Source organism: Tinamus guttatus, unplaced genomic scaffold (genome assembly GCF_059628265.1).
Source record: "Tinamus guttatus ecotype Peru unplaced genomic scaffold, ASM5962826v1 Tinamus_guttatus_pri_ptg000060l, whole genome shotgun sequence".
Lineage (NCBI taxonomy): Eukaryota > Metazoa > Chordata > Aves > Tinamiformes > Tinamidae > Tinamus > Tinamus guttatus.
This window is the reverse complement of record NW_028288594.1, coordinates 616,144-631,149: the sequence shown is the minus strand read 5'-3', so window position 1 is coordinate 631,149 and position 15,006 is coordinate 616,144. Positions and strand designations below refer to the sequence as shown.

Below are 15,006 nucleotides of genomic sequence, written 5' to 3'. Positions count from 1 at the left end.
TGACTCCTGAAGAGAGCCACAAGGCTTCCCACATTGGCCAGGGAACACCACGGGGACACGGTGGGAAGTTAGTGCAAATAAATAAATAAAATGGGGTAAAGGCTTCTAATCATGTCAATCTCAAGTCCCTTTCTGGGCTAAACTGGACACGTTTAAGCAGCGTGTTGCACTGCGCTAACAAATGCTGTTGCCGCATTGCTAAAGTCGGCTGGTGACCTCGGCGCCCCGGTGAGAGGTCTCCCCTCCCTGCAGGGATGGGCCCAGGGGCCGGGAGCCGCCGCAGCGCGCGGGCTGCCCGGGGCCCCGCGCGGCACCTCGGCCCTGCCCCGGCCCTGCCCACGCCGCTGCACGAGGACGTCCCGCCGCGCGCGGCCTGACCCCTCGCGGCCGCCGTAAGGCCTCGCTTTCTCCGGAGCCCGGAGGGCGGCCCGTGTCCTACGGCGGCCACCGTACGGCTGCCCCTCCTGCCCGCCGCACGGTGGTGACGCGACTTCCGGCGACAGGGGGCGCTGCGGCGCGCTCCCGGCATGCGCGGCGCGCGGCCCCCGCCCGTGCCGAGGCGGCGGGCGGCAGTGCCACGTCCGCGGCGCGGCCATGGGCGCCTCGCAGAGCCTGCCCATCCCCGGCGGCGGCACCGAGGGCTACCACGTGCTGCGGGTGAGCGGCCGTTGAACCCGGGTGGCCGTTGAATCTGGGCAGCCGTTGGGCCGGCGCGGCCGTTGCGCCGGGCGCTTCCTCTGCCCGTTTCTCGCGGTCCCGCTCGGCCGCAGCGCCGCGCGGCAGGGCGGCTGCCGGCCGCAGCCCCGAGTCGCCGCGCCCGCCCCGTCCTGCCCTTGCCGGGAGACGGGAGCCCGGCGGGTGCGGCCGTGGCGGGATGGGCCGGGGAGGCGGCGCTGCTTCCCGGGGCCGCGGGCGACCCGAGCCAGCCCCGGGCTGCGGCACCCGGCGGGGACTGGGCTGGGAGCACTCCGGGCCCGCGGCGCTTCCAGCCGTGCCGCGTTGGTCGGGCCGGGCGCCCGCCCGAGCTCCAACCGAGCGGCGCTGCGGGCGAGGCGGGCCCGGAGAGATAGGAAATCTCCTCAAAGACGCTATTAAGGAAGATCAAACACCTAAACGTATTGTGTTTCTTGGCAGCTTGTCACCCTTCGGTTGGGTAGCTCTCAAATATGAGGTCCCTTTTATGCACTTTAAGAAACAAGTTTGTGATGAGTAGGTGTCACCTGATTAGAATCGATCCCTTCTCAAGAGAGAAGGTCATCTGTGGGCTCTGTAGAGTGTAAGTGATAAACAAATAAGATGTTTATGCTGTGTGAGCACAGCATTCAAAATACTGAAATATTTGGCTTGTTTTAGACCAGGGGCTTGTTTTAGACCAGCCAAGTTATTTTGGTATATTGGGCTGCCAGCAAAGTTTATATTGAATTAATGTGGTATAGAGATGCCAGCTGGTAATGTGAGGCAAAATACTGAAGGGTCGTTTGTTTGTTTGTTTTTTCCTCTGCATACAAAGGGTGGAGATGGGAGCCTGAGTATTCTCAGGGCTTGTGTAACCTGGCTGGGATGAGGGCTGGGCTTTAAGTAAGTACCGGTGGAGGCAGGAGTTCACCTATCTGTGGTCAGGCTGAATGAGCTTGTGCTCAGGCTGGTAACTCTGCCTTGGCAAACTATAGAAAAAAAATGTGAGTAATGGTATGTAGAACTTTCCTGTATTTTATCCCCAAAGATTGTAATTGCATTCAGTAAGTGACGATTAACAACAAGTAAATACTTTCCAAGAGGATATTTAAATAAAAATGCAATTTTATTCAATAGTTAGATTGTATGTGGACAGCCAGTTAAGGTAGTGATGATGTTGTGATTCATGGGTTTGTAAAATATTTAGCTGAAGATTATATCTTTAAAAATGCAATTGCCTTATTGTTATCATCTTAGAAGAACAATTGAAATTAATGGACTTGAAACATTTTGTATCAGGAATTCTGAAGCAATGCAGGTGCTGCATGATTTGCAGTTTTTGGGTGGTTAGAAAGGTTCTTAAGGATGTGATATGTTTATGATAGAAGACGAGACTAGAGAGCTGATGTTGTTGCTCTATTCTGGCCATCTGCCTGACATTTCAAACAAACTTTAGTTTGCAGAGGTTCTTCTGAACCACTGCAGTTTTGAGCCCAGTGTATTAAAATATACTCTCTCTAACTCCCTCTGTGTGTGTGTGTGTGTGTGTGTTGTTTTACCTTAGTGCATCATACTCAAAGCTAGAGATTTCCCCAAACCTTATTCTTGAGAGTCTGTTTACCAGTCTTCAGTGTAAAAGTGCTGCAGTGTTTTACCATGGAGCAACTGTGTTTGGCAGAAAGCTTGCCAAAGGTTTTTGTGCACCGAATTAGAGCTGTCTTGTGAGCTTGGAAGCCGCTTCTCCAACTTGTGTTCCAGCCGCCGTGAGCAGGTACCTGCATGGGGCAGCACTGTCCCTTTGCTAGGGGTCAGCTCAGCCTGTCCCCCCATAGCGTTTATGCTACTGTAGCCAGAGCAGGAGTACATTTAGATGCCAACCGCCGATTCCCCCGGTGCCGCATCTGGCCTTCTCAGGGGAGCTGTCTGGCCACATGTGACCTCCCTCACTACAAGTGAGTAATTGGATTACTTGGTTATTTCTTGACCCTTACTCAATTACAAAGGCAAGGTACAGACCACTTTTTTTGGGTGGGAAATATAGAAAAACTGCACAAAGCCAGATTGCTTGTGACACCTAGAATTTAAATATGGATAAATGGAGTTTTATTTCTGTCATTAATAGAAAGATTTATGTGCCCTTGTGTTTCCAAAGCTTCCCAGTTTCCTTTTATTGCCATGCTCTTGGGAGAGCTGTATTGTGCTTGGCACTGCATGAAGATAGAGAGCTGTGCAGTCAGCTGGCTCAAAGTAGGATGGTATCACAAAAACTGCGTAGTGTCGGTGTCATTAGCATGAAGGGTGAGCATGTCATTTCTTTAAGGAGGAGAAATTTCATGTTGAATGAACTTGCCACTTCTGGGACTGGCAAACACAAAAACATCTTTTTTTAATCAGTGAAGCTGGGCCTGGGCAAACTAGGGAAACATAAACTTTTTGTGACTGAACCTGTGCACCACAGCATGAGGAACTGTGGCAACAGGCATGCAGCTCTGTGCTTATATTTGCAAAACTCTTACAAATCCATGCACCCCCCAGGAGCTTCGTTATTTTCAGGTGCAACTTGCTGGCCTTCCTGACCTGCCCACGTTCAGATAGCACGGGGCAGGTGTACACGTTTCTGGTGGACTGGGGAGGCTGTTGAGCAATGCAAGAAATTTCTTTCCAACTAATTGTTTAGAACTTGGAAGTTCTTACAGTCACTTAGGTACTTTTGGACACTGTGAGAATTGTATGTAGAGTACCAGGTCTGTGCACCTCAGGAGTCAGTGGGTGTGATGCTATGGATGCTGAGCATATGCAACTCATACCGTAAGTGCTCCTTTTAGTTTTAGAAGGTTACCTTATCGAACACCGGTCGCTGTCGGCTTCTGGTGTTCAGGATGTGATCTCTCCCATGTGAGGGGTGGGTGTTGTGGCAGGGAGGGTGGGGGTGGTTTGCTTTCGTGGTGGTTCACCTAGAACTGGAGGGAAGTCTCTGGGTACTTACTGGTGCTTCTGCAGCTCAAGTCTGTCCTCTCAAAATTTCAAGGCTGTGGGGTGTATCCGTGTTTAGCAGTCCGGTGTGCTGTCTGAATAAATTCTTAATGAAATAAGGTTTGCCAGGAGATGCTTTGTGTTTATAATTCTTGCTCTTGCGATAACTTCTGAAACTGCCTGGCAGCTTCACTTTGCCATGTTCATGAGAAACAAGAAGTTCAACCTGAAGTGACTGGTGTTATGGGAGAGACTCCCTTAGGTGCTTTCACGTTACCTCCCTGAACGGAGGGAAAGGCAGCAAACAGCTTGAGCTCCTCCTCTGCCAGGTCCTAGAGAAGCCCCCTTGTAGGACATGTCTGAGTCACTGACTGCAAGAGAAGCTGCAAGCCTGAGGAAGCAGTTAGGGAGCATGACCCAGAAAAACAGAGTTCCTTAATTCCGCTCTTGTGAAACCATTTATTTAAGGGCAGGAAAGCTCAGCGTAGATAGTAAGCAAGTGCTGTCTACATTTGACTAAAGTTATCCCATCCAGGATCTCTTGGGCTCTTTGTGACTCTCTTCATAAGCTAAAGCTTCTGCCTGCAGCGACTGCTTTGAGGGTAGCTCTACACTCTTGGTAGTTTAATATGTGGTGCTTAATTGGCCCTGGGTAGAGCCCACTAAAGTGAAAGCCACGTGCACAGTGTTCGCACACAGCCAGCGTCAGAGGGGAGGCTCAGCTCCTGCTTTTGCCTGTTACCCAGCTGGCTCTCCTGTCTCTTGTTGCTCTTGGCTAGAGATGTCCTGTACCAGCATGTTGAATTAGTAGCATGGAGGCAATTACTTTGGGTTTAGTCAGCCAGGCTGCAGGTTGCTTTGAGTGACTGAGAGCTGTGGGTAGACTGAGAGCAGTTAATGCTTGATATGTGGGGAGAATATTTACATCCTTATTTCTACAGAAAATTATTTCCACAGAGCATGAAAGCATCTTAAAGGCTGCTTCTACAGACCCGCCTCAGGTTCCAGTTAGAAGTGACAAATGAGGGATTCTGTGCTGCTATTGCTGCCTGCATTGGTGGCTATTGACTGGGACTGATGTTGTAGCTTTTTGCTACTTTACAGAAGTTTGCTAACAGTCAGTGTATGTGACTGCAGAACTAATGATTCCAGGTTATCCTCTAATGAATCTTTGGCTTATGTGGCACTAATATTCTAAGGTTCTGGCATTCCTTACAGAAAACTTCCCTCATGTAATCTGGATTTTTTTCTAGGTTCTGATTTTGTGAATATGTTAAGCAGGTAAACAGATTCTAAGAGGAAGGTTTTGTAGATGTCAAGTCTACTATTTTGCATATTAGAGTATTTTGTTCTAGACAAGTCATATGAAGTTGATTTCTGCAGAATTGGACAGGCATTGAATAAACTGCCTGTTTTGTACCAGGTATGACAGACTAAAATAATCTACAGTGAAAAGGCTTAAGTTGTAAATCTTTTGAAAGGTGAATATAACATGAAAAAGGCAGTGGGTAACTGGGTAAAGTAAGTGTCTTCAGTAACATCTGAAAAGTAAAGGAAGCTCTCCCCTTTACTCTAGAGGCTATAGGGAAAGATTGATAGAACTTCATATTGCAGTTACTGTTGGCATTACATATAACAGTGAAAAAACAATACTGGCAAAATACTTCTGAGTTCCTCTCTTGGTAATTATATGTAGACCCAAAGTTTCTGGGGGCAGTGGATATCCACTGCTTAGGCTCTGTCCTAATGGTGTGATTGGGTTATTTGAGCTGCTTTGGCTGCAAAATTGCATGTGTCTGTTCCCTGCAGCTTTTGGAGTGTTGATGAATCAGAACTTGTATAGGGCCCTCTTTTTCTCCGAGTGTCAACAGGAGACTGTTGGTGACATGACAGCCAGCGCTTACATAGATGTGTCTGTGCTGCCTCTCATAAGAGTAAGGTGAAAAGCAAGGTCCAGTGTTGGCACCTTATGGAAAGATTTTGCTTTTTGACCTGCTTTTTCAGAATTCATTAAGCTTGTGGTTTGACTGTAATCTCCTTAAACTAGATATTTATTTCAATTATCTGTTGCAGCTGTTGAAGCTACTCACTTGTCTGAGTAGCAACTGTTGTTTCATTACTCACTAAATGAATGGTTGTTTAAAAAAAAAATAAAATCCCCCTCAGCCTATTTTTGGGCTTGGTCCAAAAGGGTTTGGTCCAAAGTATTAGTTTGAATGTTAGAAATCATATCTGCAAACAGCAGTAGTTTCTAGAACTACAGTTTTGCACAGGTGGGAATGTAATTCTAATGTAGAAATTGGCACTGGTCCCTTTTACTAAATTCTTTTTAACTTTTTGATAGGTACAAGAGAACTCACCAGGACATAGAGCGGGATTGGAGCCCTTCTTTGATTTTATCGTCTCTATTAACGGTTCCAGATTGGTAAGTGCTGACTGCATACAAGCAGTGTATTGAGAAACTGATTTTAAAGGTGAACTAATGCATTTGTTTTATTAAAATGTATATAAAATATTTATCCTTAAAGGGGAATGCCTAACTGCATCAGAAACCAATGTTTTACACCCCCTAGTTACACTTCTATCAAAAGGTGAAGAATAAGGGTGCGGAGAGCTGTGCTGTGTGCACGCATCTGCACCAGGAGAAGATGCTGCCTGCTGACCCACCTCTAGCTGCTTGTGCTAGACCCCTCGGGTCTGTCTGCAGAGCCGTGCGGACGCTCGTGAGCTTGTTTCAGTTGGAACAGGCTGCCTCAAAGAGCTGTCGCCGAGGCTGTTAGCTGCAGAGCAGTCCTGCGAGGAGGCTGTTGCGCAGAGCGGTAGGGAGCTGTCGGAGCGTGAGGAGCTGGGGCTGTGCCGGCTTGTGCTCATCTCTGCTGAGGGGACACCCGCTATCCCCGACGAGGTTTGGTCCTTATGAGGTGTATGAAGTAGGCCCTGCAGTTGCTTTAAAAAACCATTTGGCACCGGAGTTGGTCAAAATGGAAGAACAAGGGCTAGTCATACTCTCCTGAGCTTGTTCGTACTTTCTTCTGCCCTGCCAAAGAAAGAGCTAGGTAGGAAATAGAAATATTTTATCTTACACAGTTCTCAAGGATTTGGAATTTTGCTTCAGGACAAAGCAGAGAGTTTGTCACTGAAAGTCAGGTTAGCCTGGAAGTTCTGCCCCCTGCACCCTGCCCTGCCCTTTTTTTTTTTTTTTTTTTTTTGCTCCTGCTGTTCATGACCTGCAGTTGTTGCTACAGGAGATGAAGCTTCTGAAAGGAAAGTGTCTGTTTACAGTGTTTATCTTGTTGCCCAGTGTTTGTAATATGTGATGGTGAGTTAATATTTACCCAAGCTTTCAACCCAGATTTGCAAGCATTGGAGACTATGTGAGTGCTATGTTTGTGTTGGCATTCCTTTCTTTTTGTGTGTCCAGCTAAAGTACAAGCACTTAAAGTCAACAGCATCAGAAACTCATTTTAAGAGATAAGTTTTGAAAGTAATTGTCAGCGTTTTGTAGCCTGCAAAAGATGTACCGCAGTCTAATTCATCTTTTGGTTCTCTGGAGCTGAAAGTGCTAGGGTTTGACTGAAGTCCTCTTTCCAAACTCTGTTACTCTACAGCAGATATGTATATATATTTTAAAACTGCTCTTCCGAGTCAGTTTGCTAGCATTTTAAATTAAACAAAGAATTACTTAAAAAAAAATAAAGATTTGGATTACCTTTGGAACAGGCTGTATCTAAATCACACAAGGCAACACTGCATTAGAATTGTTAAGCTAAATCAGGGCAACATGTGTGAAATGTGGCATTCTGATAAAACATAACCCAGACATGACGTGGGGTGCAGCTGAGTCTGGACCAGATGTCTCTGGGCCGTGCAGCTTCCCTGTGGTCCCAGATGGGGACCATGTGCTGCCTCCAGTTGTGGAGGTAGCTCCATCCCTGTCCTCTGCTCCCCTTGCAGCGCAGGCGTCCCCAGTATCTGCTGGCAAACGCAGCTTCATGCCGTGTGCTTGGCTGCTCCTGCTTTCACTGTTTTTTTGTAGTTCCACAAGGTGGTGTCACTCTGCATTCTGAGTACCAAAAAAGCAAGTTCCTCTGGTTAGTTTGTGTGTCAGTACATTAACCCTGTCATTAACTACTTGGCTATAAGGAAAGTTTACTGCTATGGATATGAGCTTTGTTACAGGTACTGAGTCTATGAATGGCAAATACCTCCATATTTAATGTCAGGTTCCTGCACATCGTGTTGCAGGTTTAACTGTATTTTTTATACCTATTTACACACACACACACACACACATATATGTTTATATTTGGAGAGGAAGACTTGTTGCTGTGCAATTCAAGGTCCTCTGAAATTGTATCACAGAATTGGTAAGGACTTCAAGCTTGCTATGAAATAGCTGTGGGGATGTATCCTGATAATGCGCAATGCTTATGGGATCGCTGAAATGCACAAGTGGTGCTCGAAAACTGGGCGCTTACTGCGTTTCAGCACTAAACCAAGCTTTTGTTTGAATGCTTGCAGAATAAAGACAATGACACGCTCAAGGACCTGCTGAAAGCGAATGTTGAAAAACCTGTAAAAATGCTGGTGTACAGCAGCAAAACCCTGGAACTGAGAGAAACGTCGGTGACCCCCAGCAACATGTGGGGTGGGCAGGGCCTGCTGGGCGTCAGCATTCGTTTCTGCAGCTTTGACGGGGCCAACGAGAATGTCTGGCATGTCTTGGTGCGTATAAACTTTCAGATAATTTTCTTGCTGCACAATGTGCTGCTTACTCTTAAGGTCTATTTACTGAAGAGTAACTTGAGGTCAAGTTGGTCTGTTTTCTCACTTTGTTTTCAGAAATAATTTTAAAATAGAACTGTATGCACATAAGTTTTCAAATCTTGCTTTGAAGTTAGTGGTGTTACACAACATTCAGAATTGCTGCAACAGTAGCTGGAGAGACTGTCCTTTAGCCACTGTTTTACTAGCTCAGTGACTGTTGCACTAATTTCATGAAGAACCTCACCGTCTTGTATGTCTGAATCGGCATCTGAGGCACCTGTGCGGCTGCTTTGCTCACTCGGGCAGTTGTGTAACGTTCTGAAACTTTCTGTCTTCAAACTAGGAAGTGGAACCAAACTCTCCTGCTGCGTTAGCTGGACTTAGACCTCACAGTGACTATATCATTGGAGCAGATACTGTCATGAATGAGGTAATATAAATAAGATTTTCAAATATTTAAACTAAAAAGCAGTACCTGGGCAGCTGGAAAGATCCCAAATTCTGCTTCTGTTTGGTGCTAATGGAAGCAACTTAGTGCAGAAGAGAAGGAGTTTGGGCATGCTGCCTCTTCATTGTGCTTAAATGAAGTTCTAGAAATAAAACTCCTGTAAATATCTTGATGTAGTCATATATGAAGTTTTATTTTTGTACTTAACATTAGAATTTTGAATAAGAGATTTAAAATCTAGGTTTGCCATGTGTCTTCTGCGTTGTTAGCACAACACAGTGCTAAAGTTGTCCTTACGATAACGTGGCAGCGGTGCAACAAATACTCAGCAGTTCCCTGCCTTTGGCACAGGAGGTTGGTGCTAAGAACATGAGCCCTCGTGTGTCACATGCTGCAGTTAGGAGGAAGAGCCCTCACGCACTGTTGTTCTCTTACAGTCTGAAGATCTCTTCTCCCTTATTGAAACACATGAAGCGAAGCCATTAAAACTTTATGTGTACAACACAGACACAGATAACTGTCGAGAAGTGGTGATCACTCCAAACTCTGCCTGGGGTGGAGAAGGCAGGTAAGGAAACAATGTATTATCTAGGGTGAGGAAAATGTGGCTGCTTATAGTGCTAGCCGAGAAGCTGCTGGGTTAAGTTCTCTGTGAAGACAAAAAAGGTAGTTATATGGCAAATTATATACTTGAAATTCAGGTTTAGTTACTAATGGAGTGGAGGTGTGTGGGGATATTTCTTAAGTAAATTAGTTCAAAAATGCACAAAGTGCATTAGACTTCAGGTAACTGTTACTGTGATGTATCCGGGAAGTACTGTGCCGTAGCCAGAAGAGAGGCCTGCAAATTACAGGCCAGGTTGAATTGTAAGCTATCTAGCTGCTTGTCCCGCATAACACTAAAGTTGGGTTTGGTTTGGCTACATGATTATTGCTAACAACTACAGAATTTCCTTCCAGTTATCTACTACTATTTATTTATAGAAAATGAAGCAATATTTATCTTTTTCAATGCAGTTGAACAGAACATCTTGAGTCATTTATGCATGGCTTGCTATGGTATCCACACTGCTTGAGCAGTTTCACTGACTTTTAAATGCTTATATTTTAAAGCCTAGGCTGTGGCATTGGCTATGGCTATTTGCATAGGATACCTACACGGCCATTTGAAGAAGGAAAGAAAATTTCTCTCCCAGGACAGTTGCCTAGTGCATCACTCAGTCCCCTCAAAGATGGCTTTACAGAGGTACCTTGTAATCTGTTCTTTGCCTTGGTAAAATGGATTGTTTTGTGGTTTTTCTGTTTTTATTAGTTCTGTGGGAGCAAAATCCCTAATGGTGTAATTTTTTTTTCTCCCCTTAATTAAGGTTCAGCTGTCATCAGTCAGTCCCTCACCCACATTACCCCCTGGTTCAGCAGGACTTGAGCAGAGTCTTTCAGGACTTTCCATTAGTTCACCCTCAACTGCTGTCAGTAACGTTCTCAGTACAGGTTAGTGTGGAAGTCACTAACTTCAGAAACGCGTGGGCATTTTGACTCTTCTGGATTCACAAATGTTCCTGTCAACTGAATAGGAAGTGGTGGTTGTAAAGTAAACTTCTTCCCAAAACTTTTCCCAAACACTAAGATTACACTAAAGAAACACTAAAAGTAATATACTGTGCCCTGCTTGCACACAAAATAATTCCAAGCAACTACTCCTTCTCTCGGTCATCATTTTATAGTTAATTGTTTAAGGCAAGTATTAATTGTCCTATAAGCTAATATTTATTTATTTTCATTCCCCTGAGGAAGGGAACTCAAGTGTTACAAACGTGACATGACTGGTGGTTGTTTTTCTCTCTGCCCCTCCAGGGGTTCCAACAGTTCCCTTGCTACCACCACAAGTCAGTCCATCCCTGGCTTCTGTGCCACCAGTTAACCCAGCAACGACATTACCAGGTGAGTAGGTAACATTTCTTACAACTTCTCTAAAACAAGACAAAAGAAAAACACTTCAGGGAAAAATGGAAGAGGTCTGCCTCTTCTGTTGTGACCTTTTTTAAAAATTACTTTAATAGCATCTCAAGCATTTCATGTTCAAAATTTTGCACAACCTTTACAACTTTAAGAATGAACATATATTTTGGCTAATTCACAGGAAAGTAAAAGCTTTTGTATTAAAAAAAAAAAAATCTTCGTACAGTGGCCAGGCATAAGACTTTCTCTGTCTCCTTCTCATTGCTGTAGCATTAAGACTTATTTCAGACTTAGTTTTCCCTGAACTAAACACAAAGTAAGAAGAAAGCTGCTGTCACAGAAATGTAGCTCTCCTAAAAGAGGAAAACCAGGGGAGGAAAAATGTTCCACAGTAAACACATTGATAGGAGTGTGTTGTTATTGTTTTATGCCTTTGTTGTATATTCAGTCTTTCCTAACCAGGAAAATTACTTTGTCTTGTCTTTTTCATATATTTTTATAAATCTAGTAGAAAAGACTAATAGTAATACTTCTGATCTTTAGTATGTCTGTCTTCCTCTCTGTTTCATCCTGTTAAGCTCTGCTGCTATTCAGATCAGGAGGCTTCTGGTACTGCGCTGCAGTGAAATAACTGCCTTTGTCAAAAGCCAAGCTTTGAATTCAAAGCTTCATTCCTTGAAGTACAATTTTACTTCCCTCAGAGGAAAATATAAAAGATTGGGATTAGGTATTTTCTAATCCTGACTTCCAGCAATAGACAACTGTTTTCCTTGTATAACTCGAAGGTTGAATTTGCATTTGCATCTGTAAATCTGCTAATGAAGATGTTATTGACCATTTAGATTTTATATTGCATTACGACTCAAACATTTGAAAGAGCAAATCTGACAAGCCTTCATCTGTAACTTTTCTGCTCTCCTCTTAGGTCTGATGCCGTTGCCAGCAGGGCTTCCCAACCTCACTGATCTGTCCAAGCTCAACTTACCTGCCCCGCACATCGTCCCTGGGGCAGAACTGCCCGAGATGATCCAGCCGGGTAGGGGCTGCTGCCGCGGGAACGCTGAGCTCCCCGCGCTGATCCCTGCCTTAGTGCCAGCTCTCAGCTTCATGTGGGGGACTCCTGCGAGAGATGATGGAATGTTTGCCCGAGACACAAGTTGGCAGTAGCGCCCAGACTGGCTAGACAAGGAATATTTTTCAGGATAATCTAATACTAAGTCTATGCCTGTGTTTAGTCGGTTCATCTTACATTACCTGATTTACGATCTAAGAAGAGATTGTCCAGTGCTAAAAATGAAAGCTGATAGTTTTATGGGAAGAAGAAAATGAGGTGTTTACTGGCCAAGGAGGTCGAAACACCCTGATTGAATGCCAAAATGTACCAACTAATACTAGATTTATGGTAGCAAATAAAACAAAACTGCTGAAGGTGCACTCGGAGCAAACAAAATATAAAATTGGAAGCTTATGTGGAATAAAATTCTTGTTAACTTCTTGTCTCTGGCAATTTAAATGAACGCCAGAAACACTAGTCAATCCCGATGACATGTTAGACAGTCATCTGGAGAGGGGAACATCAGTATGTACAAGGAAGCAAGCTTCACTCTATTCAGATTGATACTTTTTGGATTTCAAATTTGAACAGGCTTTGAAACTAACATGCTGAATCAGCAGGTATATCATGCTCACTCTGAGTTTAAAAGGCACTTTCCTTCCCAGTGAATGGGGGATTAGAGAAAGAAAAAATTAAACACAGAATCTCTCTGTACCTGTCTGTGGCCTGTAGTGTCTCAACGGTTTTTTAAATTATTTTTTCTTTTCTAGGTTTGCCTTCCCTTCCTTCTTTGCCACCTCTGAATCTGATGGGAATAACACCTCTTTCCATGCCACCCAAGTGTGTTCCTCTGCTCCCTTTGGTCACAGAGGTATCCACAGTGCCTGCAGATTTGCTTCCCACCGTCACCCAAGCAGGAAGCTTTTCCGTTGACCCTGGCACTACTGTAAATGTAGAACAGACCCCCGCGCTCACCTTGGATAGCGCTGCCCTGGCGTCCACGGCAGCTGCTGTTGACAGATCAAGTGAATCCTCTGCAGCTAATGAGAAAGCGTCTGGAATCACAGATACACAAGCTTCTGAATCATAACTCCAGATGCCTCTATTGGATTGGCTTGGTATTTATTTAGCCATGGGATACATATTTGAAGAGCAAACTATCATTAATTTCATACTAGTTTGTACTTAATCTCTAGGAGTCCTGTAAATAATATGGAGGTATAATAAAAATAAAGGGGATTTATAAAGTACTTGGTGGGATGGGAGGAAGAGTACTTGTACTTAACCAAAAAAAAAAGAAAAAAAAAAAAAAAGTTGAAGTGGTAAATAGAGTTCCACTGCCAAACTTGGAGGTATGTGTTTTTAATATAGGCTGACAGCTTTAGTCTGCTAGGCCTTCACTTGCTTAAAATTACCAACCTTTGCTTCTGATGGAAATGAAGCAGTTCTTGCGTGTGACATTGACATCCCATAGTTCTTGTTCTTCGCAAGTACCTTGTTACTACAGTGGGGATGAAAATGTTCAGTCTGAGTTGTAAATTTTAACTTTGCAAAACTTCCACCTAAAGATATTAAAGATGCTGAGTCACCTGTTAACTGACATCTTTCTTTGGCTTGTACACAAATCTTTATTTTTTAAGCTCCTGAGAGATGCTCAAGCCATGTTTTGTGACTGCTGCTGTGCTGCTTCACTCACCCACTGGCATTTGGAAGAGAATAGAGGAAATGTTAAATGTAGCACACGATTTGGCACTTCATGACTAATGTAAGGCAAACTAATGGATAAAGCATACATACAGCAATAAATTCCTGGAATTTTACCCTTTGTGTGACAAAATAGCACATTTCTTTAGTGCATAAACCCTCATTTAACTATATTTAATTCAGCCTTCTTGGGCACAGAGCAGCAACGGGGCTTCTACATAGAGCAGTGGCAGGCAGGCCACTATTAGCAGTTAAGGCTCAGTGCAGCAATGGGTCATGAAAGGTGCCTGAATCTGGTGCATGCTTTTTTTATTATTATTTTTCTGCCCCTTTTTTAGCTGATGTTCAGGATGAAAATTCTAGATTAAATTGTTCTTCCCCTTGCTGATGTCCAGCTGTCCCCTTCCTAAAGCAGAGCTACCTCCTAGGAGCTGCTTTGTGCCTCATGCCAGGTGCTGCTTTCTTACCTTGCAGTGCAGGGGGAGGAAGTCCCTGCTACTCCAGGCCTTCCCCCCTGCTGGGTTTCATGTAATGCTTGTGTTGATGCTGTGGTCAGTCTCGCCCCCCTGCATCATTTCTGTCGATATCCTGGTGTGCCCTGAGGAGCGTTGGCAAGAGGGGCTGCATCTCCTTGTTGCTGTTACTCCTCAGAGAGTTAGTACAGGTCAGACCTTCCATGCCTGCTGTCCTGACTCATCTCTAATGCTTGGCTATTTGTCATTCCTCTAGCCCCTTAACACACGTTTCCTTCCCACTTCTAGGCCTTTCTTCTAAGGCCTGTAGCAAAGACAGAGCCTGAAAGTTTTTCTGTTCCACATGGTGCTGTTTTTCTCAACTGCTTGGAGGCTACAGTCCCTCTGCCCTCGGTATTAAGGAACTTGCTATTCTCAGAAAGGATTTTTGAGACAGCTCTGTATTGCAAGTGTTGCATACTTCCCAATTAAACCTTGGAATGAGAATTAAGGTGGTTCCTCGTTGCTGTGTGCAAGGGCAGCCTTTGGACCCGTGCTCTACATATGCTCACACCTTCACAGCCCTTCACCAACTTCTATACACGTGTCCCTGCCTGGAGCCCTCCTCCAGCCTCAGAGGGTATCGCTGATGTCCTGTCATGGGGGTTTAGAGCAACCCTTGCTGGGTGCTGCGCGAACCGGGGGCCCTGAGGCAGCAGCGCTGGCAGCTCCCTGGCCCAGGCAGCAAGGGCTGTCGTGTCGCCCTGCCATGGCTGGAGCTCCCGCGCCGGTTTTAGGCTTTCTACTGAAAAGGCCCAGGCTCTTGCAGCTCCTCTGCTCTCGTTTGTAGTAGTAGGGAATCCTGTAAGATTGGTAGCAGGCAAGAATGGGCCATAAGGCAGCTTTAGGTGTCCAGCCTTTGGGGGAACAGGAAAGTGGTGGAAGCAAGGCAGTGCTTAGATGCAGCCCTCAGC

General features: G+C 45.1%; 1 protein-coding gene across 1 annotated transcript; it reads left to right on the top strand.

The window, feature by feature from the left end:
* Positions 1-527: 527 nt before the first annotated feature.
* GORASP2 (golgi reassembly stacking protein 2) lies at positions 528-13,472 on the top strand. Its single transcript, XM_088519428.1, has 10 exons — positions 528-657; positions 5,993-6,073; positions 8,170-8,373; positions 8,759-8,845; positions 9,301-9,431; positions 9,977-10,109; positions 10,231-10,354; positions 10,718-10,804; positions 11,748-11,858; positions 12,647-13,472. The coding sequence occupies exons 1-10, from the start codon at positions 595-597 to the stop codon at positions 12,964-12,966; spliced, it is 1,341 nt and encodes a 446-aa protein (XP_088375554.1). The 5' UTR covers positions 528-594; the 3' UTR covers positions 12,967-13,472.
* Positions 13,473-15,006: the final 1,534 nt, after the last annotated feature.

Coding starts and splice junctions, on each gene's coding strand:
- GORASP2 (XM_088519428.1), top strand. CDS start 595: ATGGGCGCCTCGCAGAGCCTGCCCATCCCCGGCGGCGGCACCGAGGGC. Junction 8,374..8,758: donor AGAATGTCTGGCATGTCTTG/GTGCGTATAAAC, acceptor TCTTCAAACTAG/GAAGTGGAACCAAACTCTCC. Junction 8,846..9,300: donor CAGATACTGTCATGAATGAG/GTAATATAAATA, acceptor GTTCTCTTACAG/TCTGAAGATCTCTTCTCCCT.